General features: G+C 35.8%; 1 protein-coding gene across 7 annotated transcripts; it reads right to left on the bottom strand.

Annotated features, from left to right (window-relative positions):
* Nucleotides 1-25,718, bottom strand: LOC149773237 (uncharacterized). Of its 7 annotated transcripts, none has more exons than XM_089946572.1 (7): nt 25,076-25,712; nt 12,932-13,046; nt 2,557-2,646; nt 1,509-1,705; nt 866-1,009; nt 564-670; nt 1-111 (listed from the first exon to the last, which is right to left on the bottom strand). In XM_089946572.1, coding segments are annotated over exons 1-4 (225 nt in total). In that variant the 5' UTR covers nt 25,095-25,712; the 3' UTR covers nt 1-111; nt 564-670; nt 866-1,009; nt 1,509-1,704. The 7 variants fall into 7 exon arrangements, with proteins under 7 accessions (XP_089802698.1, XP_089802696.1, XP_089802694.1 ...); XM_089946570.1 differs by having other exon boundaries at nt 2,557-2,673; nt 25,076-25,710; XM_089946568.1 differs by having other exon boundaries at nt 25,076-25,230.
* Nucleotides 25,719-26,776: the final 1,058 nt, after the last annotated feature.

Below are 26,776 nucleotides of genomic sequence, written 5' to 3'. Positions count from 1 at the left end.
TATTTTAATATGACTTTAATGTTTATTTTCTAGATTTAATTAAGATTATGAATCAGAATCAGTCTCCAACTCCACTGTAAAGTTTATCTATTACTTCTTCTGCTCAGGCACCTGCAAATTAAAACAAAATTGTAATGCTTAAATAAAGTCATATCATCTCAGCACTAGTTACATATGCAGAAGTCATGTTAATCAGCATTATAAAAATGTATGAAATTTTCTTCACTGCACTTGTGCTTCCCTTACTATCGTTAAGCCATGATACAAGATAACTTTGCACTTACTTGTCATTTCTGGCAAGTGGATGGTGCAATCAATTTGCACAAAGATGAATTTATTTCATCCAAATATTTCATGTGAATAAAAATTCCAAATGGAGGCACTTGTCCGATCAGACAAGATATATGCATATTGTAGTTAGCTGGACTCTAGCTCTGATAGTCCTGGGCAATAGGATAAGCTGATTTTGTTATCAGTTTAGAAATGCATCCGCTTTGCAAATACTATGCTTTAAAAGATGAAACTGAATCCAATATTGATGAAATAAGAGTCATTTGGATTACCTTGTTTTTTATCATTCTGCGTTGGTTGGGTGCATATTTGAGGGTCTCTGATACGGTCTCTTCCATTCCATTTGCCTTTGCTTTGCCATTAGTTTTCAAGCAGGCTTCTGCAAGAGTAATACAATGTTTTAAAATAAGTTTCACAACAAAGGATGCATTGCATTTTTCTAAATGCCAGCAATAATCAATGGAATATTTTTAAAACATGTACTTTGAAATGTGTCTCAAGTTACTTTATCAATTCATTTAAAAATCTCTGGCAAGTCACATGAAAAACACAATTTAAATCAAGCCATACTTACTTATCAAAACCTGACATATCACAAGCTCTTGAAATGCTTTTTTCCCTTTACGTCCCTTTGGACTCTTTTTGTTTTAAGCTTTTTCATCATCCTGCAGACACTATCCCCAATTGTAAACCTGCCAAGGGAGCTCAAGTAGCATATCTGAAAATAATAATAATAATAATATTACTATTTTTTGATTTTGATATTATTATTAGTAGTAGTATTTCATGATCGATGTGACAAAATATGCTTGTATATAGTTATTTTTTGCCATGGTTTTGCAAGCAAATTTAATTTCTCTAACTTGAAAAAAATTTGATAACATTAACTATGCAACACAATGTACTAATAGCAATTATAAACCAAATTAACCACCGTGAATCTATTAACTTCATAAATGACATTCACTCAAGGATTGAATTAAAGTAGCCACATAATATGTAATAGTGTATATGTAGTAAAATACCTGTTACATGTTCATCTCTAAACATGTTTTGGCCTACATCCGTAAGACAAAACAGCCGACCACTACATGTTCACCCCACCCCCAAAAATAATTATACAGGCACTGCAGAACTTGCATAATGCATACTGAGGTTCACAACAGCAAATAAAGGTTATAACAGTTTTTTAAACAGAAAATAAAGCCCCAATTTACTATCTTCTTGGAGAGTTTGGGATTCTCCTCCAACCTCTGGCAAAGGCCCTCTAGTTCCTCCACTGAATCACATGGCATTGCAAGAATTTCTTCTCTATATTCTGTGTCTGGGCCTTGTGTATGAACTTGGAGGGCCAGCTGCTCCAACAAATTCTCAATATTTGTGTCCAGTTTCATAAGTACATTGAACTGGAAATCTGTAACAGATTTGTGATGAAATTAGTTTTGAAAGATCAAGATCATTATTATAAACTCCTTAAAAAGATCTGTACAGTGAACATGGGTTTAACAATGAAATATATTTATGAAATGAAATACATGGTTTTTGTACAGTTTATATGAAAACTTTTCCCTATAATCCTTTATTTTTTTATTCCCTGGATATGTTGTTTCACTGCTGGTGTCTGTAAAGTCTGCAATCAATGTAGATGGTTTAGGCGTCTGACTTACACAAGACAATGGTATACATCAGAAAGAAAAATAAAAAAACCAATGCAATGATGAACAGTCGACACATCAATGAAAAACAATTCATTGTTTATTTGCACAAATAAGTCTTGAACAGTATGTTTTATGACCTATAATTTAATTAATTAACATCTCACAATGTTCTGAAATAACAGTATCTAAGCTACAAGAGCTTGTGCTTTCATGTCATAATCTTCCATTTCGCAAACAAATTTTGATGTTGAATCAATGTATATGACCTTAGCATTGAACACTAACATTCAAAATGTCTACAAGATGACAAGACTATTATCAACTGAAGTGACAACAAACCAATGAGTTTTACGTGCACTGAACATAAGCATTTTTAAATGCTACAAAATGTGTTTTTAGTGTATGGCCACAAATTACCCAACATTTTGTCAAACATAAAACAGTTCTACTACCTTAGATGAGAATTAAATTCATAAATACAGTGTATAATTGACCTACTCGTATTTAGAGAGCTGTAAATGAAATAAGAGATTATATAAAAGTCAACACCTGTAGTATTTGTTTCATTATTCTATAATGTACATTTTTTTCCATCCTCAATACTTACTACTTGCAGAGGAACTGGCAGAGAGAAATCTTTATATTCTCCACTCCAGAGTGGATGGGGATGGTGATGGTGTTGACCTTCTGGATGCAGCTAAGAGTATAAAGATTATCACTACTCCTTAATTGCAGTAAAAAAGAAACAAAGAAATCAGACTGGATTTTTTGGCATGTAAACAAAATGCATACTGGTTGCAATGACCACTGTATATAAAGCAGTGATACAATATATCACAAAATGCATTCTTTTTTAACAAAACATCTAATCTCATATATACAGCATCATGAGTAAGTAAGTATTCTTAAACACATCTTGTTAAACAGACAGAAAAATGATGAAATTTATACATACTTTTGATAAAGAATTTCCAATTGTGGCATGGTATAAAAGCAATTGATAAAAAATAAAAAGAGACCAGATAAACTAAATAGAACATACCAGCAGGATAAGAGGAAATCTTGGAGTCTGCAAAATACTCTCCATTTCAGGAGGTTTTGGATGAGATGGCTGACCAGAAAGGTTTCCACTTGAGATTTTCATCTTTAAATAATCATCCTAGAGTGCACCAAAGTCATGTGAACTTGATCCAATTCCAACATTACTGCTGCTTGAGTGCTTAGATCCAGTATTGCCTTCACTAACTGATGTTATTAATACCTCTCTCTCATCAGCATAATTTCCATCATTTTTCAAAACTCCCATTGTAAAACCTCTGCTGAAGAAACTAACACTACACCATAAGGATTTAAAGAACTACTGCCCGGTTTCTAATCTCCAATTCATATAAAAAATCTTACAAAAGGTTGTTCAATCCCAGCTTGCATCTTGTCTGAATTCAAACAGTCTTTTTAGCAATGTACAATCTGCATATCGCCCTTGCCACAGGACACAAATTTTGTGTCTGCAAATAGATTACACTCCAGCCCAGTTGATCTATGTTGTGGTGTTGCACAGGGGTCTGTTCTTGGACCTGTTCTCTACACTCTATACACTCAGCTGCTCTCAAGTGTCATAGATCATCATCCAGTGTCTCACCAATTGTACACTGATGACACCCAAATATACAAATCTAGCCACCCAACTGAAGTTGATGCTGCCATCCAAGGTGTAGAGATGTGCATTTCTGATGTGAAATCATGGATGACTTGTAACAAGCTGCAGATGAATGATGATAAAACTGAGGCCATTCTGATTACAACACAAAGACTTTCTCATTCACATCCTTTACCTCACACAATAAATATCAGCAACACCAACATTAAATTCACACAATCAGTACAAAACCTATGTGTTACTCTGGACAGTACTCTCACACTGCACCAACATGTCATGAACATATGCAAGGCTGCATATCTTGAGCTGAGACGCATCAGCTCCATTCTCAGATATCTTTCAGTTGATGCCACTAAAACACTTGTGTGTTCATTACTACTTTCAAGACTGGACTATGGTAACTCAATTCTGTCTGGTTCATCTTAATATCTACTGCAGAGACTTCAAAAAGTTCAAAACATAGCTGCTTGGATCATACTTAGAGTACCACAATCAGAGTACACCTCCCCGCTGCTCTGTACCCAACACTGGCTATCCATTCGATCCAGAATCAAACACAACATAAGTTCTCTGTGCTACGTTTCACTGACAGACTCTAGTCCAACATACCTATCCGACCTCACCTATGTGTACACACAAGCAAGATACTTACACTCCTCTTCCGACAATCATATACTCATTATTCTCACTATGAAAACAAAGTCACATGGACAGCATTCTTTTGCATACCAGGGCCCAGCAACATGGAATGAATTGCCCACTGAACTTAGACACAAAGACGCAGTGATCCCATTCAAGAGTGCTCTCAAAACTACTTATTCTGACTACAAAAACAAACTTAATGACTTAATAATGTTAACTACCTTAAATATTCTCAGCATGTTTTTTATGTTTTCTAATTTCATGGTGTTTGTTTTTGTAATCATATCATTGTGTATGTTTTTATGTTGTCTAATGTTGCAAAGCGCTTAGAGCTTCTAAAGATTAGGCGCTATACAAAGTCCTCATTATTATTATTATTATATTTAGCTTGGATGAATATTTTTTAAATCAGTGGCCATAACTAAAAAATGGGATTTTGTTTTATGATCATAAAAGTATGTTGGACACCATCCACGATGTACAATGCTGTCTGACATTTCTATGCACCTAAGGTTTCCATCTCAAATATTAAAGCAAAATGCATACCGAATTTGACAGATTGACGAAAATAAAAAAAAGCAATGCTTACCATTTGAAAAGAGGCAATTGTCACTAGAATATTCTATTCAAAATGATATTAATTTTGGACACAGGGGATACCACCCCCATGTTTTCCTGACTCGTGATATGTCGGCCTATTCTGTGCACAGCTTTAAAAGATGTAATGTTTATCCATCGAGCTATAGAAATGAAATACATTTACTGTAGACTGTTTCTGTCAGCAGTTAAGTTGAGTAATTAGGTCAGGTTTATAGCTAGTTTACAAAATTCAATGTAGAATGCCAATAAATGACAAGATATATTTTTGCAAACTAAAGTGATCTTGAAAAAAGATTAGTAAAGTTTAACATTTTATAAAAAATAAGCTATTATGTGGAAAAGAAACAACAATGAAATAGGATGCAATGTGTTTACGTCTAGTTTTGGAAGGTACCGTCTCTAAGGTACCGTCATAATTGTACCGTAGTTTAATGGGTGGAAAGGCCATTGAAAGGTAAGGGCAGTGCGGAGACCATCGAGTATGTTCCAGAATAGCTGAATCTTTGTAGATACATAGATCCATTCGTAACTTCAGTCCACAAGCGAAACACTGTACTTCGTATCCCAATCCTGACTCAGGTCCGAAGTAGACAAATCCTGTTCTAGCTAAAACATACGAAGAAGGTAATCCTTCCCTATCCGTAGGCCATTTCTGAAATGTGTCCAATCGACGGGCACAATCACAATAGTCAGGTAAGAAGACTGGAAAATGGTAGGGTTTGAACTTGGAGTTCTCACTGGATTTCTCACTCGATTCTTGCTGTGGCGAAGTCATCCTTCTGGTGGGTGGCTATCCTCTTACAACCAATGTTTTATACCGACATGTCCATACGGCAAAGTAAAGTGGGTGGGAAGCCGCACTCGCTTCTGCTACACGATTTGATAGACTTTTTCCAAGGGTCGACTGACGATGTGGTGTGTGGGTAAACGTACAATCTTGTTGGGTTGATAGGTGGTCACTTTCTCTAGACTGCAAGGCTTCTTTCAATACGCCAAAGTTGACCACTCGACTGGTACGATAATTCAGAGTAAGTCCTTTCACTTTACACTTCGTGTGCACTTCTCCTTGTTTGTCCCAGTATTCGTAGCTGTAATTTTTGGGACCGCCACTGACGAAACTTAGAATCTTGTCATCGGGGTGCTTGTCTGTCCAGGCTCCTAAACGGTCTCCTTCGATGTCAGGGTGCTGTTGACTCGGGTGATCGATATAAATGCAACTGTCCATGTCAAAGTACAAGACACGTTCCCCTAACAGTTCTAAAGCTTCGTACAATTTTAAGCGAGCATGAGCTGTCATGTAAGCTGCAATGATGACATTTCCAAAGGGGTCATCTTCTACAAAGTTCAGATCTTCTTCGTAATTCACCAAGATCAAATCCTCACGAACGACGTCCACGTGTTTCATGAATTTGGCTTTGTCGTGAATCATCTGAAAGTAGCGGGAAGGTTCGGTCAAATACTCCGTCTTGGGTAAACATGGTCATTGTGCCATTTTACCCCACAAGCAATTTAACATCACTTTGGCAAACAATCGCCTGCCTTCGTTTTTCTCAATGTGATCTAAAGTAATGCCTTCTTGTGCCCAGAATTTCTCTCTGAATGTCTTTTGGTCTTCGGGAGTGTGACACCAGGACAGATAGCCACTGGCTTCTTGCTCAGTTTCAAAAAGGCATCCATGTAGTCTGCGAAAATGCCTTTCTGCGTGGGGTCACCCTTGTGGAATTATTGTGTCTTGGGAAAGTGGCAAATTTCGTACACTTCTAACAGTTGGTATCCCATGTTCAGAGCTTTGAACAATTCTACGCTGACCCATGTCCCCGTCAAGGCCCGTTCTTCCTGGGTGTGATGACAAGGTTGATCTTGGTTGCACGTTTCAGCACAAGTACGGCACAAAGGAAACATAAGTTTGCCTTGGCAATGGCGAGGTAAGACGGGATGGTATAGGTTCGTGGGAGGCAAAACTTTGCACTTGATCAAGCCTTCGTATTGTCGAATGTTTTTTAGGTCGATGTGTTCGGTGAACAATTGTGGGTGCCCTGCAGGAAAGCAACAATATTTGCACACGTAGGGATACAGTGAACACACGTCCAAGTATTTGATTTCTTCTCCTTTCTCTTCGTCAGCTTGGTACAGCAAACAGGTGGCATTGGTCCTTCCTCCGTACAAACTATCACTTGGGTTCAGGGGGTCCATGAACTGGTAACTTTCCATGAGACGTTTAAACTCGGGATCGGTGTTCAAACGGTGATTGTATTTGTGTTCCCACATTTCCACCACTTGGTATCCTTCCTGTTCTAACTTTAGGCGTCGCTGACAAATGGCCTGGTACAAGTCTTCCATGGTTCGTTGTAAGAACTGATTTTTAGTGCCGCGGTCAGGGTAACAGACGGGACATCCGTGAAATAAGCAACCGTTAAACTCGTACATGATCTTGGGGTTTTCTAAGTCCCAGCCATCGACCGAATGGATTCCGATGATCTTTTCGCCCTGTCCGTTGCGGGCATGCTGAATCCATTTGTCTTCCTTGTCGCACAAGTAATGCAACCAGCATGGGGCTTTGACCGAGTATTGACGTTTGACATAGTTGGTTGTTTGAGGACTGATGACAGCCACAGTGTTTTCAAGCATGAATCGTTGTCGGTAGACTAAGGAACACGCTTTGGCAATGGTGCAAGCCTCTTTTAAATGATCAACCCCTCCGTGTTCCATGAACAGTTCTCGAAATTTTCCACAGCATCGCCGTAAAATGTCCACGTCGGAACGACGATACTTTAGCATTTCTTCCTGAAAGTCGAAAGGGTCGGAGGCGTGAGCCTGGTACCAAGCGTAGAAAGTTTCTCGTTCGGTACGCATGTTGTCAGGGTCGTAATAGTGAGCCTGAGGCAAATGGGGTAGAACGGCGTGTTGATTGGCTTCTGTATTGAAAAAGTGTGGAAAGTACCCTTTAGCCATTTCTGTCATTCCAAACATTTTAGGCATTCGACTCAAAGGCATGGCTAAGTAGCTCATCGAATCTTTAAACTGCACTTGTCCCACTTGCATGAAAATGATTTTGGCTCCGTTCAAAGTGATTTTAGGACGCTCGATGCCACGTTCCGTATAACATCTCAAAAGAAACTGTCCATCGTATCCGGAGAAATTGTGAGCCATCACCGTGGCATGGTGATGACATTCTCCATAATAATGTTTGATGTCCTCTTGGCTCCACGTCTTGTCGATGGGGTCTAAGACCCATTGTGTGAAATCGGCTAGTGTTTCGGTCCTTGAAAGATTTTTTCACGCCCTCCAGGAATCTTACTGCAGTGAGGGCAATAACTCAAGATAGGTTCTTGAATCACTTCTCGCACGCTCGATGAGCCACGCAGAAATTAGGAATGTGAATACCGGTCTCTTGCATGCATTCGAAATCGAAAAAGATGAAATTGCCTTTCTTCTTCTTGTGACCATCCTCTTTCTCTGGTTGGGATTGGTATTTTTGCATGTAGCATTGGTGTTCCAAGTCCACGATGCAGTGACAAATGTGACATTTTTTCTTTCCTGAACATACGTGTGCCTTGGTACTGTTGATACATAGACCTTGTCCACACATTGGGCACAATCTCAGGAGTTGACAAGCACATTTCTTCTGTGAACCTTGCATCTTCAGATGTTGTTGGTAACAGGCAGGGCTGACAAATGTGCGCAGACAAGCAGGACAATGCACTGGTTCTTGCCCTTCGCTCAGACAGGGTTGAGAGGCCAAACATCCTGAGCATTTCGATCCACAATGTTTGTGTTGCTCTCGATTATTATGACCATCATAAGTCACATTTCTCACAGTAATATTTGTATCCCAGGAATCCAGTGATAGTGGTAATGGTATCGAAATGGTCATCATGATGATAGAGGTGAATGTATTTTCCATCCTTAAAGTCTTTCCCTCGAAACAACAGAGACCCGCGCACTTCTTGAGGGTGCACTTTCAAGGTGTATCGTGGAGCTAGGGCATCTTGCAATTTTTGCATCTCAGGAATGCCACAGGATGTGTCTTTGGACAGGCATGCTTGTTGTAACAGAAGTTCTGCTTCATTTCGTTGTTTGGCTCGGTTCGATTTTCGAATGTTCTCCCAGGCTCTTTTCCATTCTACCATGTGTTCTTGTCGGCATAAGTTCATCCCACCACGATGGCTCGGGCTAAACACATGTGGTCTTGAAAATTATTAATTTGGACAAGACTTGTTTTGGTAATGCGAAGGTTGTTGACCAATAAGGTCTTTCTGCATTGTCCGGTCCCTTGAGGAGGAGAGACGTGGGTCATGTCCAGTGTGGCTTTTCCATCGGTGATGTCAAACTGGTCATTAGATTGTTGCACGTGTTGAATCTTGTCCATGACTTTGGAAGTGGTCAATTCTGCAGGGCTGCTAAACTCGATCCAAACAGGGGATTTCAAGCCGTCATGTTGTATGGAAAGTCTCAAGCGATCATCTTCTTTGGGTTGACATTGTCGCTTGAGTGTGGTGAGCAAAGAATCCCACATGTCGGTGATGAACCCTTCTGCTTTCTCTAACAGTACTTCAGACTTGAAATCTTTAAACTTCACTGTGTATTTGTAAGCCGTAGTTCTAAATTTTCTAGAGGGACGCTTTTCCGTCTCTCGAATGTCATAGTACTTTTCAGGCTTGACTAAGGGTGGTAAACTTTGTTTAGAGGGTTTGGATTCTGGTTCACTCATGTCCACTTCAAAATCACTGGCATGAATTTGTGCCAAGACTTCAGCCCTGGTACGAGGCGATAGATCACGTTTCTGCCTCTTACTTTCTTCTTCTTTCTTCTCAAATGAATTGGATCATTTCATCTCGATAGCAAAAAGTCAAATGACTAAAGTTTAAACACCATGGACTAATTTATAGTCATAGCAGACCAGTGTATATAAAGGGTATGTGTCTTGTCCTTTCACTATTCATTTCACTCTCAAACTGAGCACAACGATGGAAGAGACTACCAAGATCGAACGTTTCATCAGAGCTTTGCGAGGGGTCATTAGAAAATTCTCTTCAGACCAGCCGAGGGACTACTCTCCTTCCTTTCAAGATAAAAGTCAAGATACTTGCTATATCTGTCAGAAGAAAGGGCATTGGTCTTCAGAGTGTCCAGACCGTCAAAAAAGAAAAAAAAGGGGTTAGAAGAGACAAAAGTCAAGATACCTGTTATTATTGTCAAGAAAAAGGACATTGGTCACCAGACTGCCCAAAAAAGAAACAAGAGGAGTCAGAAGAAGAGAGGGATTCTTCAGAGGAAGAGGAAGAAGAAGAGGAAGAAAACAGACAGGTGAAGAAAAAGAAACAGGAGAAGAAAAGAAGGGAAGAAAGTGAGGAGGAAGAGGAGGAAAAGACTATGACGGTGAAGAAATTAAAAAAACAGAGAGTGAACAATGAGACAGAATAAGTCTATGAACTTTTTAAAGTGCTCTGTTGTGAATTGTGAATTGTAAATATTTATAAAAGAATAAATTAATTATAAAAGGTAAGTGTCTTTGGGTTTTGATTTTAAAATAAGAACCTACACTCACGCACACTCATACACAGACAGGTACTATTGGGTAAAATGTTTTTTTTTAGTTATTGGCAATTGAAAGTCCATCTCTTTTCGAGAGACGTGGATGGCCCTGAAAAGGGCCTTTTTTGGTGTAAGGGGTGAGTTTAAACAATCAACTTTAACTGTCTTAAGCCTTTGCCATGGCCAAGGCCTACTTCTGGACTGCGTACTGTTGATGATGATTTCGTTGAAATCACTAAGGGTGGTGCAGTAGGCGTAGTCACAGGGTTGGAGTGTTTAGCTTGGGAAGGTCGTATTCTCTTCGGCCGTAATAAAGAAGTCTGATACATTTGTTTCAGACTTCTTAACTCCACTAAAATGTCTAACAGTACCGTGACCGTTTGATTTTGACACCCTTGTTTCTTTGCTGCTGCTTCTTCTTCTTCTTGTTTTTTTCTTACCTCTTCTTCTTGCTGCTGTTGCTGTAGGAGAAAAGCTTGTTCCGCTTCCTTTTGCTGTTGTATAAATTTCTCCAATTCTTCTTTCTGTCTCTGTCTAAAATTTTTCATGTGCGGTAATGAAGGAGAAGGTGACGAAGGTTCAGGAACAAATTCTTGCAAGGTAAAAAAATCCACAAAATCCCAATTCACCTCTTCTGAAAGTAAGTCTGGGTTCCCTTGGGTAGTCTCCACCATCAGTGCACCCAAACTGATCGTTTTCTGAGTTTCCGTCATGTTGAAAAACTGTCGCTTAGATTGACTGCGCACAGGCGCTAGCGAATCTATATAGACTATGTGACGTCACAGACTGCTCTCTTCGGATTGGACGTGGGCTGACTGAATTTTGTAACGCGTGTTTGGATTGGTCAACAAACTCAATCCGTTTCAATCCTTCCTCCCCCTATAAATAAGTACAGTTCACTGCATTCCTTCACCTGTTACTCAGCACCCCAACATGTGGACCGACGTACAATCTTCAACGCTTGTGTCTTCGATGATGTTCCGGACGGACATATCAATGTATGTCCGATCCAACTGGACAGTTATCCACAGGACAGACACCAGCCTGTGGATGCGAAGAATCTTATATGGAGCATCAAGGATGCCTCAAAAGAGTCTTAATCTATGGTCCTGCAGTCAGGCGCAGCCTAAGGTCAAGAAGAAGATGTCACAGATGCCCTTTATGTTAAGGGTATATTAACATAAAACCAAAGGCCCTTTTCAGGGCCATTCCTATCTCTCGAAAAGATCTTGACTTTCAATTGCCTACCCCTTTTTTTATTTTTTTGTTTAAAAAAATAATAAAAAAATAGAGACCCCTCCCTGTTTCAATTTTCGCCTGTTCCATTTTCATAGACCCATCAGGTCGGGACCTTATTAAAATAGGGTCCCGACCCTGTTCCATTTCCCTTAGTCCCAAGACAGTCCCACGATTTATTCCCCATGTTCAATTTCCCTTGTCCTTAGAGTGAATAGTTTTTTTTCTTTCTCCCATGTTAAATTCCCCTTGTCCCTAGAATGGATATTTTTTTTTCTCCCATGTTAAATTACATAGTCCCCAGAGTGGATGTACCCTTTTTAACATGGAAGTTCCCTAGTCCCTAGACCGTCCCTATTCACTACTACCATTGTCATTACCAGCCTGAAACCCAATTTAATGCCATTTGTATAAATTCATTTCAAATAAATATTATGATATAGTTGAAGTGTAAAGTCAAGCAAGTATTCTGTTTGCAGATTTTACATTTTAGATATTATAGTAAAGTCATATTTTCTCTTGTTTAGTAAACTTTATTGCAACTGGTTCCAAAATAGTAAATCTTATTTAATGTTCATTCACCAGAATAGGTATTAATACAATCCCGAATTAACTGTATGGTACTAAAATATACCCTGATCTTGTGTGAGATTGTAATATACAGAAAAATACCTCAAGACAACAATAATATATTGAATTTATATTGTATCAAGACTGTCATGGTTATGAACTCCAACTTTATTCAGGTTTTTTCATAATAAATGATCATCTTGTGCTATGGTTGAAAAGAAATCAAAGTTCAGTTTAACTCCATTCTCTCCACATTTGTCAGTTGTTAAGAGTCATACTCATCCTCAGTGTTATAGTAAAATGTAATCTTATTTGGATCAATCTTGGTGGTGTAATATATGAATGGAGAAAGAATATTATCATCCAGATTAAAATATGTTTTATTCAGACTCTACTAAAATTTTTAGTTGGATATGGCTTACGGAGCCTGATGTGTACGAACAAAGCAATGTGTACCATGACCTTTTTCATTTAACATTTTAAACTCCTGCAGAAGAAAGAGATTTTTTAGATCCATTAAACTGTATTAACAAAAACATTTCTTCAGTATGATTTTCATTTACTTAGTATTGACAAAACTCATATTTTAAAGTTGTTGTTTTTTTGTGTTTGGTTTGGCCTTTTATGGTAAACCAACACAAGTAAGTTATTTAGTGCCAAGGCACTTTAAGTATAGTGCCTTGCCCAAGGACACACCATGGTAGCTAACCCAGGTTGGTCTGATGGTAGAATTTGAACCTACCTTATTTCACAGGTCCAGAAAGCTAACCACTGAGCCACTACAGCTCCCCATCTTATAGTGGAATGCTGGTATACTTTATGATCAAGAAGGATGGGTTGGGGTATGCATGTTGCATCTGAAAAAAGTGATGGAATTTTTGTTTACATAATATTTTAGTCATACAATATGAATCATTTTCTATAGATTTAAGATGTATCAGATCAAGTTAAGAAAAATCATATATTCTGTTTCCTGGGAATGTGCTAAAATTCACTGTTATTGATTTTTTGGTAGTAAGCTTACTTGGTATTTTTTTCTTTTTAACTTGAATACCTAATTTGTTAACATCCTATTCTAAATCTTCATAGTTCTGTCTATTAAGTGACAACAGTTGATACATGTAGGGAAGTTTTTGTTTAGGTGGCGCTCACCAGATAATATGTACTTTTGAGAGAGTGACGTATGTAAGGTGAAGTAGTTCGCATTTAAAACATGCACAGTGGAGAGAATGTTTGCATACCTCTATGCTACATTAATGTAATGTGGATGATATTTCTTTTGGATATTGTACTTTTGGAAATTTTACATGATTTAAGCACACTGCTAACTAAAATGACTGCTCCCTTGTGTTAAAAAATCAGTCTGAATTAGTCTAAAGTACACTATACATAGCAGCTATTAAAATAGGGAAAATGAATTTTGCCAGACTAGACAATACCAGCTTCTGAAAGTGCAATGAATGAATTACCAAATATATAAAATATAAAAAAAGTTATCGGCTCTTTTTTATACAAATGACCTCTGAAGTTCAGGAAGTGAAAATGACCAAGTAGAGCTAGCACTTTTTTGAAAGGTGCACATTTGAAGTAAGGCCAAGCTGTATACTCTATAACCCATAGTACACCCATCAATCATACACCAGAATAAAGGGAATTAAAGGTTCTTTGCATTATACCTAAGATATACAAGGTCTTTTTTAAACAGCCAGTATAACCAGTGAGGAAAGCCGGGGACATTCTTTTTCTTTAAATTCCTAACCCTATGCAAAATGCGAAACTGTATAGCGCCACCTTAAAGAAAATAAAAAAATGTTTGCAATTATTTTTTTTTATTTTCATATAATTATGCATGATGTTCTGAATAAAATGGTACATTCATATTGCATTTAAGCATGAAAATAAGCTAATTATGATCATTTTTCTCTTGCTTACATAATTTGCCATGAGGTATGTTTGTGTGAGTAGTGACCTTAATTATGGGGAAATTAGAAGACTTAGAATATAGGAATAGAGTCAACTTAAATTTAAAACTGTTGCAATAAGTGACAGAAATATATGTTGAAAATGTTTCTTTTCATTTATTTGCAATGAAATAAAAAAATAAATGAAGAGAAAGTGAATTCGCTTCTTCCATATTAAACAATAGGCAAATATTTTACATTTTGACCTTTGACCTTTATGAAGCTGATGAGTTACCTCCCTTTTCTAATTGTAAAATTCATTGTTGATATCTCAGAAATAATTCTGGCTAGTTTCATGTTCCTGTCATTCAGCATAACATTGGTTGCTATGTTTACAAAATGTAATGTGCATTCTTAAAATAGCTCACTTTTATCATGGGGAGGGGGAGGCTGGACTTGTTAGAGACTCTGACACTCATAAATACTGTTCTGTGGGGAAAAAAGCAGGAGAATTATTCATAAGGATTGTTTTGATGCTTGCGACTTAAATGTTTCAGCCATATAAACATAATTAAATCATAAAAAAAAATACCTACATCTTCTTTATAGAAAATAAAAAAATGTTTGCAATTATTTTTTTTTATTTTCATATAATTATGCATGATGTTCTGAATAAAATGGTACATTCATATTGCATTTAAGCATGAAAATAAGCTAATTATGATCATTTTTCTCTTGCTTACGTAATTTGCCATGAGGTATGTTTGTGTGAGTAGTGACCTTAATTATGGGGAAATTAGAAGACTTAGAATACAGGAATAGAGTCAACTTAAATTTAAAATTGTTGTAATAAGTGACAGAAATATATGTTGAAAATGTTTCTTTTCATTTATTTGCAATGAAATAAAAAAATAAATGAAGAGAAAGTGAATTCGCTTCTTCCATATTAAACAATAGGCAAATATTTTACATTTTGACCTTTGACCTTTATGAAGCTGATGAGTTACCTCCCTTTTCTAATTGTAAAATTCATTGTTGATATCTCAGAAATAATTCTGGCTAGTTTCATGTTCCTGTCATTCAGCATAACATTGGTTGCTATGTTTACAAAATGTAATGTGCATTCTTAAAATAGCTCACTTTTATCATCGGGGGGGGAGGCTGGACTTGTTAGAGACACTGACACTCATAAATACTGTTCTGTGGGGAAAAAAGCAGGAGAATTATTCATAAGGATTGTTTTGATGCTTGCGACTTAAATGTTTCAGCCATATAAACATAATTAAATCATAAAAAATAATACCTACATCTTCTTTATAGAAAATAAAAAAATGTTTGCAATTATTTTTTTTTATTTTCATATAATTATGCATGATGTTCTGAATAAAATGGTACATTCATATTGCATTTAAGCATGAAAATAAGCTAATTATGATCATTTTTCTCTTGCTTACATAATTTGCCATGAGGTATGTTTGTGTGAGTAGTGACCTTAATTATGGGGAAATTAGAAGACTTAGAATATAGGAATAGAGTCAACTTAAATTTAAAACTGTTGCAATAAGTGACAGAAATATATGTTGAAAATGTTTCTTTTCATTTATTTGCAATGAAATAAAAAAATAAATGAAGAGAAAGTGAATTCGCTTCTTCCATATTAAACAATAGGCAAATATTTTACATTTTGACCTTTGACCTTTATGAAGCTGATGAGTTACCTCCCTTTTCTAATTGTAAAATTCATTGTTGATATCTCAGAAATAATTCTGGCTAGTTTCATGTTCCTGTCATTCAGCATAACATTGGTTGCTATGTTTACAAAATGTAATGTGCATTCTTAAAATAGCTCACTTTTATCATGGGGGGGGGGGGGGAGGCTGGACTTGTTAGAGACACTGACACTCATAAATACTGTTCTGTGGGGAAAAAAGCAGGAGAATTATTCATAAGGATTGTTTTGATGCTTGCGACTTAAATGTTTCAGCCATATAAACATAATTAAATCATAAAAAATAATACCTACATCTTCTTTATAGAAAATAAAAAAATGTTTGCAATTATTTTTTTTTATTTTCATATAATTATGCATGATGTTCTGAATAAAATGGTACATTCATATTGCATTTAAGCATGAAAATAAGCTAATTATGATCATTTTTCTCTTGCTTACGTAATTTGCCATGAGGTATGTTTGTGTGAGTAGTGACCTTAATTATGGGGAAATTAGAAGACTTAGAATATAGGAATAGAGTCAACTTAAATTTAAAACTGTTGCAATAAGTGACAGAAATATATGTTGAAAATGTTTCTTTTCATTTATTTGCAATGAAATAAAAAAATAAATGAAGAGAAAGTGAATTCGCTTCTTCCATATTAAACAATAGGCAAATATTTTACATTTTGACCTTTGACCTTTATGAAGCTGATGAGTTACCTCCCTTTTCTAATTGTAAAATTCATTGTTGATATCTCAGAAATAATTCTGGCTAGTTTCATGTTCCTGTCATTCAGCATAACATTGGTTGCTATGTTTACAAAATGTAATGTGCATTCTTAAAATAGCTCACTTTTATCATGGGGGGGGGAGGCTGGACTTGTTAGAGACTCTGACACTCATAAATACTGTTCTGTGGGGAAAAAAGCAGGAGAATTATTCATAAGGATTGTTTTGATGCTTGCGACTTAAATGTTTCAGCCATATAAACATAATTAAATCATAAAAAATAATACCTACATCTTCTTTATGGTGGCGCTCACCAGATAATATGTACTTTTAAGAGAGTGACGTATGTAAGGTGAAGTAGTTCGCATTTAAAACATGCACAGTGGAGAGAATGTTTGCATACCTCTATGCTACATTAATGTAATGTGGATGATATTTCTTTTGGATACTGTACTTTTGGAAATTTTACATGATTTAAGCACACTGCTAACTAAAATGACTGTTCCCTTGTGTTAAAAAATCAGTCTGAATTAGTCTAAAGTACACTATACATAGCAGCTATTAAAATAGGGAAAATGAATTTTGCCAGACTAGACAATACCAGCTTCTGAAAGTGCAACGAATGAATTACCAAATATATAAAATGTAAAAAAAGTTATCGGCTCTTTTTTATACAAATGACCTCTAAAGTTCAGGAAGTGAAAATGACCAAGTAGAGCTAGCACTTTTCTGAAAGGTGCACATCTGAAGTAAGGCCAAGCTGTATACTCTATAACCCATAGTACACCCATCAATCATACACCAGAATAAAGGGAATTAAAGGTTCTTTGCATTATACCTAAGATATACAAGGTCTTTTTTAAATAGCCAGTATAACCAGTGAGGAAAGCCGGGGACATTCTTTTTCTTTAAATTCCTAACCCTATGCAAAATGCGAAACTGTATAACGCAACCTTAAAGAAAATAAAAAAATGTTTGCAATTATTTTTTTTTATTTTCATATAATTATGCATGATGTTCTGAATAAAATGGTACATTCATATTGCATTTAAGCATGAAAATAAGCTAATTATGATCAGTTTTCTCTTGCTTACATAATTTGCCATGAGGTATGTTTGTGTGAGTAGTGACCTTAATTATGGGGAAATTAGAAGACTTAGAATATAGGAATAGAGTCAACTTAAATTTAAAACTGTTGTAATAAGTGACAGAAATATATGTTGAAAATGTTTCTTTTCATTTATTTGCAATGAAATAAAAAAATAAATGAAGAGAAAGTGAATTCGCTTCTTCCATATTAAACAATAGGCAAATATTTTACATTTTGACCTTTGACCTTTATGAAGCTGATGAGTTACCTCCCTTTTCTAATTGTAAAATTCATTGTTGATATCTCAGAAATAATTCTGGCTAGTTTCATGTTCCTGTCATTCAGCATAACATTGGTTGCTATGTTTACAAAATGTAATGTGCATTCTTAAAATAGCTCACTTTTATCATGGGGGCGGGGAGGCTGGACTTGTTAGAGACTCTGACACTCATAAATACTGTTCTGTGGGGAAAAAAGCAGGAGAATTATTCATAAGGATTGTTTTGATGCTTGCGACTTAAATGTTTCAGCCATATAAACATAATTAAATCATAAAAAATAATACCTACATCTTCTTTATAGAAAATAAAAAAATGTTTGCAATTATTTTTTTTTTATTTTCATATAATTATGCATGATGTTCTGAATAAAATGGTACATTCATATTGCATTTAAGCATGAAAATAAGCTAATTATGATCATTTTTCTCTTGCTTACATAATTTGCCATGAGGTATGTTTGTGTGAGTAGTGACCTTAACTATGGGGAAATTAGAAGACTTAGAATATAGGAATAGAGTCAACTTAAATTTAAAACTGTTGCAATAAGTGACAGAAATATATGTTGAAAATGTTTCTTTTCATTTATTTGCAATGAAATAAAAAAATAAATGAAGAGAAAGTGAATTCGCTTCTTCCATATTAAACAATAGGCAAATATTTTACATTTTGACCTTTGACCTTTATGAAGCTGATGAGTTACCTCCCTTTTCTAATTGTAAAATTCATTGTTGATATCTCAGAAATAATTCTGGCTAGTTTCATGTTCCTGTCATTCAGCATAACATTGGTTGCTATGTTTACAAAATGTAATGTGCATTCTTAAAATAGCTCACTTTTATCATGGGGGGGGGAGGCTGGACTTGTTAGAGACTCTGACACTCATAAATACTGTTCTGTGGGGAAAAAAGCAGGAGAATTATTCATAAGGATTGTTTTGATGCTTGCGACTTAAATGTTTCAGCCATATAAACATAATTAAATCATAAAAAATAATACCTACATCTTCTTTATGGTGGCGCTCACCAGATAATATGTACTTTTGAGAGAGTGACGTATGTAAGGTGAAGTAGTTCGCATTTAAAACATGCACAGTGGAGAGAATGTTTGCATACCTCTATGCTACATTAATGTAATGTGGATGATATTTCTTTTGGATATTGTACTTTTGGAAATTTTACATGATTTAAGCACACTGCTAACTAAAATGACTGCTCCCTTGTGTTAAAAAATCAGTCTGAATTAGTCTAAAGTACACTATACATAGCAGCTATTAAAATAGGGAAAATGAATTTTGCCAGACTAGACAATACCAGCTTCTGAAAGTGCAATGAATGAATTACCAAATATATAAAATATAAAAAAAGTTATCGGCTCTTTTTTATACAAATGACCTCTGAAGTTCAGGAAGTGAAAATGACCAAGTAGAGCTAGCACTTTTTTGAAAGGTGCACATTTGAAGTAAGGCCAAGCTGTATACTCTATAACCCATAGTACACCCATCAATCATACACCAAAATAAAGGGAATTAAAGGTTCTTTGCATTATACCTAAGATATACAAGGTCTTTTTTAAATAGCCAGTATAACCAGTGAGGAAAGCCGAGGACATTCTTTTTCTTTAAATTCCTAACCCTATGCAAAATGCGAAACTGTATAGCGCCACCTTATATCTTTTGATTTTTGTGATTCTGGAAGTTGCAGTATTTGTTGTTGTATTATTAACCATTTCAGTAATTTAATGAATGCAGAGTATACTGCTCTATAAATGAAATTTAAGGGAAAATAATGTAAAAGTATGTTTCACTGCAAATATAAATTGTTTAAAATAATATATCATTTATCATATGACTATTCAATTGTGGTAACTAGTATTCCATCCAATATCTATATATTAAAATATGTCTTTTCATACAACTGGTGATCATTTAGATACAAGTCCAATTGAACATAATCAAATTATCAATGCAGGTGTTTTTATTAGTAGTAGTATTGCAAGTATAAGTGTTAGTATTAAGATTTCATATACAGGTATGATAAGTGTATCATAATGTTTAAATGATGCTCCTTGTTACAACATAAAATATGTTCATTGAAACAAATGGTTCATTGGTAAATTGGCAGCAAAGGTCTTCACTGAATTATGTTGCATAAACTATTTTACAATAAAACATATATGATGCATCTCAATTATGATGAATGTGAGGAGGAGGATTAATAATAATGCAATTTAAGTTATCTTCATAACATAAGTTCTAGCAGATGTGTAATTTTTATGTGGTTCATCATCAGTTTGAAACTGGTCTATGATTTCTGGATCTGGACATATCTGGTCCCCTGCTGTTGTGCTGCTATGGTCTTTACAGTTCATTAGGATATCAGTTACACTTGGTTTACATTTAGAACCCCATGGGATGGAATGCCCAGTTTGAAACTGAGAGAATGGTTAATTATCCATAATATAACTCCTGCAGTTATTATTAGGTTTGATATCAAGGTCTTTCTTTAAAAGCTTTTCAACTCAGGTTCTGTTCTACCATACAGATAAATAAAGTCAAATTCAACGCTTTCAGATTTGTCCAGTTTGTTTCATGTGTTGCGGCAGACAGACTGTATATTGCCACTGTACCATATAAATACACTGGTCAACAGTGAAATCATTACTGACTTGAAAAGGCCCTAATCTGTAGTATTTTGGTGTGCCGAACACGAATATAACCGTGAAAAATTTGTATTGGCTCTCGTTTTGAAGATATTCATATACCTCATTTTCTATGTTTCACTGTGTAAATTTCTCCAGTAGGACTGCAGCAACATCCGGAATAATGATGTAACATTGCATAATACCATCATGCTCACATCATCCACAGTTGATTGCATCATTTTCTGATGCAATGCAATACTAATGCCATGCGGCTGCTGAAGTAAGTTGACGTCAACAGTGTACTATACATATGTAGGCCTACTATACTAATGCCAGGCGGCTGCTGAAGCTGACGTAAGCAGTGTACTATATAAAGCCCAATCAGATAGGTTCAGCATTTAAAATATTTTAGACGTTGTGCGAGACAGTTCAAGCTACTGTTACATAAAACTTATTATTTTATCCATTTACGTACAATAAAGAACAGTAATGCCTCGAAAGTGTGTTAATACCGCGGACAATTTTTGCTATATTTGTGGGGAAGTGACATTTGCCAACCAGAAGAAAAGTATCAATTCTCAAGTGAAGAAGGCATATCATCTTTACTTCGGATGCAAGGTTGGTGACCAAGACAAGCCTTGGGCTCCGCATATATGCTGTGCTACATGTACAACACAGCTTTCACAGTGGTTGAATTGCAAAAGGTCATCAATGCCGTTTGCAGTCCCAATGGTGTGGAGAGAGCCAAGCAACCACCTAAATGACTGTTACTTCTGCTTGGTTCCTCCTCTTTCCGGCGGAATAACGAAGCGAAAGAAGTCGAGAATAGTCTACCCAAACATTCCGTCTGCATTGAGACCAGTTCCACATGGTGAGGGACTTCCTATTCCAGAACCTCCAGCAGAATATTCTCTTGATTCATCTGACGAAGACAAAGGTGAGTCGACCTGTTCTTCTCCTGGTCCATCAGCATGCAGTGATCCAGATTTTCACTGTGGTGCATCATCAACCCCACACAGAATAACACAGGAAGAACTAAATGACCTGATTCGTGATTTGGACTTATCAAAGAACAAGGCAGAATTGCTAGGATCAAGACTCCAACAATGGAATCTTCTAGAAGAAGATGTCACAATTACTGCATATCGAAAGCGCCACCAGCAATTGGAGCCTTTCTTCAGAAAGGAAAGTAATCTGATATTCTGTTCCGATATTGACGGCCTCATGAATGCTTTAAAAATCACTCATGACCCACAAGAATGGAGACTATTTGTGGACTCTTCGAAACTGAGTCTCAAGGCTGTGCTTTTGCACAATGGAAACATTCTTCCATCTATTCCAGTAGCGTATGCTGTCCACATGAAAGAGACATACGATAACTTAAGGCAGCTACTGAATTCCATTGAGTATAACAAGTACAGCTGGCACCTCTGTGGTGATTTGAAGGTAGTTGCCCTTTTAATGGGACTGCAGCAAGGATATACAAAATACATGTGTTTCTTATGCGAGTGGGATAGCCGAGCAAGGGAAATGCACTACATGAGGAAGGAATGGACTCACAGGCAGAATGTAGCCATTGGAGAGAAGAATATCCAACACCCAGCTCTGGTTGAGGCTCAGAAAATCTTGCTACCACCCCTTCACATCAAACTAGGTTTGATGAAGAACTTCGTGAAAGCCATTGACCGGACTTTGCCAGCATTCCGATACCTGCATGAAAAATTCCCTCGACTCAGCGAAGCAAAGATTAAAGAGGGAGTTTTTGTGGGTCCTCAGATTCGAGAGCTTTTCAAAGATGACCGGTTCAACAACTTGCTGGAAGGTGACGCGAAACAAGCATGGAATGCTTTTCGCCTAGTTTCTACAAACTTCCTCGGAAATGTTAGGGCAGAAAACTATAAGGAACTAGTAGAAGACATGTTGATGAAGTATAAGAAACTTGGCTGCAATATGTCTCTAAAGATTCACTTCCTTCATTCCCATTTGGATTTCTTTCCTAGCAACTGTGGTATTGTTAGTGATGAACACGGCGAACGTTTTCATCAAGATATCGCAACAATGGAACAAAGATACCAGGGAAAATGGTCCACTACAATGCTGGCTGACTACTGCTGGACACTCCTCAGAGATGCTCCCGAACAGCTGTACAAGAGACAGGCGAAGAAATCTAAGATGTAGTCAATGACTTGATTTTTTATAGGTAGGCTATTACAGTTGACCTTTTACTATTGGAATGCATTTCGTTATGTAAACATTAATTTCTTGCAGATTACAAAAAAACTAGAGCCAATTTTGCAATTTGACTGTCATATTCGTGTTCAGCACATAAAAATTGATAAGAATTGACTAATTTTATTTCAGTAACATGACTTTTGTAAAAATTTGTTGTCCAGTGATATCAGTGCTTAGTCTGCTCTCAGTTGCTGTGGTTTGATTAGTTACAAGTGTCATCACATGTGACTAATTATTGACCAATGTAATGAAACTTGTATAATTAGAAGGCTGTATTTAAAAACTCTAAAGATCTTAAATGTGTGCTAGAGGGTAGGGTTAGCAGTTATACTCCCAGTTATGTTTGTGATGAGCAAAAGCAGCTGCACAAATTTGAGCTTTTAGTTTGGTTCTGGTAGGGTCAAAGGATGCAGGTACATTTTACATTCATTTTTTACTAGAAATAGCTATTTTCAATATTTTTCTGTGACAAGGCAACTAAAAGAATCAGTATGTGCCTTATGCATGAATAAAGTTCACTAGTACCATAACAAATTAACATACTTTTCATCACCCCTCTACCATCAAGATTTTTTTATATTTACCTCTGTAGCAGACACAAATAAAAGTCGGCAGCTCATTTGCAGACTAAGTTACGCATATGATCTCCAATGCTCATCTAACTGTGACAGGCAGTCACCAACAAGCCAACCTATTTCCATGCCTAACTCAAAGTAAATCTGAACCACATTATAGATTTAGCTTATGTGTAAATTTATAAATGCTAGGCTTGTGATAATTAGGTTCATGCCTTCTACCTTAAAAATTAGAGGGATGTCAAAATACGAAACTATCCAGTGAGACCTATGATGTTAATTTTAATCCCTATGGGATTTGTGACATAAAAAACCCAAATGCTTTATGTATTAAAAGGTAACTAATGGGGGTAGGATCTGCAGTGAATCAATGGTTAGTATGCTAGACTCCTGATAAAAATGTTTGTGTTAAAATCCTGTTATCAAGTCAACCAGGTTACCTACTGCAATGTACCCTTGCCTTACTCCAATTCCCTCAGTACTCAGTAAACAACTAGTGTTGCTGTACATAACAAAACCAGTCCATATTGATTTTACATATTTTACTAAATCCTGACAAAAATAATTCTCTAAATAAAGAATGATTAATATGTGATGGTCTCGCATGTAATCAAACTCTTCCAAGCTTTTAATGATATGAACCGATTTATCAATGTTTATCAAATTTGCATGAAAAACTATTTCTTATTTGTCATCAAATATGTTCAATGTTTTGATCATATAAGCATTTCTGCTACATTAGATCAAAATAATCTTTTTGTCAGAAATAGAGCCCTTATAGTATTTGCAAGGTCAACCAATCAGATGCAGAATTTGAGTTTAATATGAATGAATATTTTTTTTTACAAAATTGCTCTTTTGCTATATCTTGATGAGATAAATCTATTCACCAAGTCTGATAAAATTAATGAGAAATAGTTTTAAGAGCAGTAGCAAGAATGGCTAGTGAGATGTAGAACCACCACATTATATGCATAGATTTTGCTTATAGCCTCAGACATACAAGCAAATAATTAAACAAGTCAGATCTAAATTGGATCATAAACACTGTTGTGCAAATCATAAGAAACTCTGCCAATCAGATGCAAGGTCACTTCACTACCATACCTTTATCACACTCATAATAAGCATCATTGTGAAACTTGACTCTATAAGCCCAATGGCCAAGCATGATCAAACTTGAATCAGCAGTAGTGGTTATAACCTCATGTATTTGTATGCATCTTCACTTCTTCAATCTAGATCTCATTTATATAAGCATGTATTCTAAGTTTAGTAAAAACTGCACTACATGTATAAATATTGCATGCGGTGGTAACATACTCAGACGAAAGATCACCTTATTATTATTAATGGTTAACACTCATCAAACTTCAAGGACAACTTAATGATTTTAGCCTATATTGTGGAAGTATGGCTTTTAGGCTGGTTAAAAAACTCAACTAATCTTATACATGATCACATGTATATACTTGGATTTTGCTCATTATTAGATTTATCCAAGATGTTGATTTAAGCCCAAAACCAAGTTTTATATAAACAAATTGATCAGAACTATGGACTCCAAAGTAGCTAATTTCTTACTGTTGAAAGACAGAAGGGGATGTGAAATAAATAACACACTCAGGACCATTACATAAACCCACTTAGCCTTTTGACCAGTTGAGATAAAATATCAACAATAATGTTAAATAAGATTGATAAATTATGTTTTCTCACATTACCTCTAGCCCTTTTCAACATGGATGGTATTTTTCTTCCACATATGTCAGCTCTTAATTAGTGGCCCTTTCCCATCATGAATGTTGTATGAGAAACTCTCAGAATTAGGCTTTTTAATTTATATCTGTAGAAGAAAAAAAACTATTGGTCTGCATATATCAATGTCACCATTTCTGTATTAGATTAAAATACCATATGTGTGTGTGTGTGTGTGTGTGTGTGTGTGTGTGTGTTAATTTTAGAATTTAAGCAAACTTGTCTCCATGTGTTTATTTTAAAACTGATGATGATAACACATAACAGGTTCAATGGATAAAATGTTATTTCTTACTTCTTACAACTGCTCATTATATCTGAATTTACATTCAATGTTTGTTTTAATTAACATATTTGGGATAATGGGCAAATTATTTATTTTGTAGTTTATCATTATATCATTTACCAGTCTTTTATCATTCAAATATGTAAAATATAGTACCATTATACTGACTTCATATTCTATATGATATCTCAGCAATACATATTAAGCAGATAAGTGCAAATAAAAATGTTCAGAATGTAAAATTTACTCCAAGCTCAAAGAAGATCAGCAAAAGATAATATCCAACAAACTACCAAACAAAAAGCGAAGTTAACGCAGTTACCTTTATTATGAGGTCTCCAACACCAACGGCACTGTACAGCTACGTCTTCTGAGTTTTACCGTCATCTTGTCTTTCAAACCAGAATTAATTTCTTGAGCTCTTACAAAATGAAGAAACTTTTAAATACTATAATTTAAGCAGCTTCTTTACATGCCATCAGATAAATTATGGCACAGTGTTATGTCTGTCAGCAAAACGCAACTTCACATTTGGACGGCGCGCTGTGTGGGCATCGCCGACACAGCAACTGACATGAATTCTCTATTAGCAGACAATGATTCGGAATAAATCCTTCGCAAATCTAACATTCTCGATTTTTCATAGTTCCACTTTTCATTGTTGCATCTGTTTGATTGTACAATTGCTAATGATGTTCAATGAATCAACTTCAATTCATCTGCTGTCTGAAATCCCGGTTCAGTTGGTATTTTCTTCCGCGCATGATGCCGTGTAAATAAAAGATACGGTCGACATTCAAAGTGGTTTAGGTTAATTTATTATTTTTCTTTATTAAGGTCATTTGCAGAAAGTGTTTCGCTAGGGTGAGAAAAAAAATATAACAAAAAGAAAACTTTCTTTTCCAACGCTAATACTGTATATATTTCAATTTGTGATTGATGCTATAAATAAAAAAAAATGATAATAAAGCATTTTAGCCCGTGGATTCGGCACGGCACTCGTTTTTGTGGGTTTTTTAAAATGTTGTTAGTGTTGTTTTGGGGTTGTTTTTGTGTGTGTACCACACTAAAAAACATACCAGGTATTAGGCCTAACGTAGGAAAAGAAATTATCCTCTATTTATTACTATTCTTACTGTCAAATGACGCAAAAGTGATCAAATTGCTATTAAGATTTTGTTTTGTATAACACTTACCGCTCGTTTTCCTCGAGATAAAGCAGCCACTTCAAAATGATTATAAAATCTGTGACAGATGAAAAACGTGGTTTAAATAATTCGTAATCGCCTGCCTTAAAATACTGTAGGAATTTGCTAATGTATTTCATGGCCCTCGTTTGAATAGATACCAACGATCATGTATATCGACCAAAATTTGTATA

The sequence above is a fragment of the Sinohyriopsis cumingii genome, unplaced genomic scaffold (assembly GCF_028554795.1).
Source record: "Sinohyriopsis cumingii isolate HCF-2022 unplaced genomic scaffold, ASM2855479v2 utg000792l, whole genome shotgun sequence".
Classification (NCBI taxonomy): Eukaryota; Metazoa; Mollusca; class Bivalvia; order Unionida; family Unionidae; genus Sinohyriopsis; species Sinohyriopsis cumingii.
The sequence above is the reverse complement of the archived record's forward strand: the minus strand, read 5'-3'. Positions and strand labels throughout refer to the sequence as shown.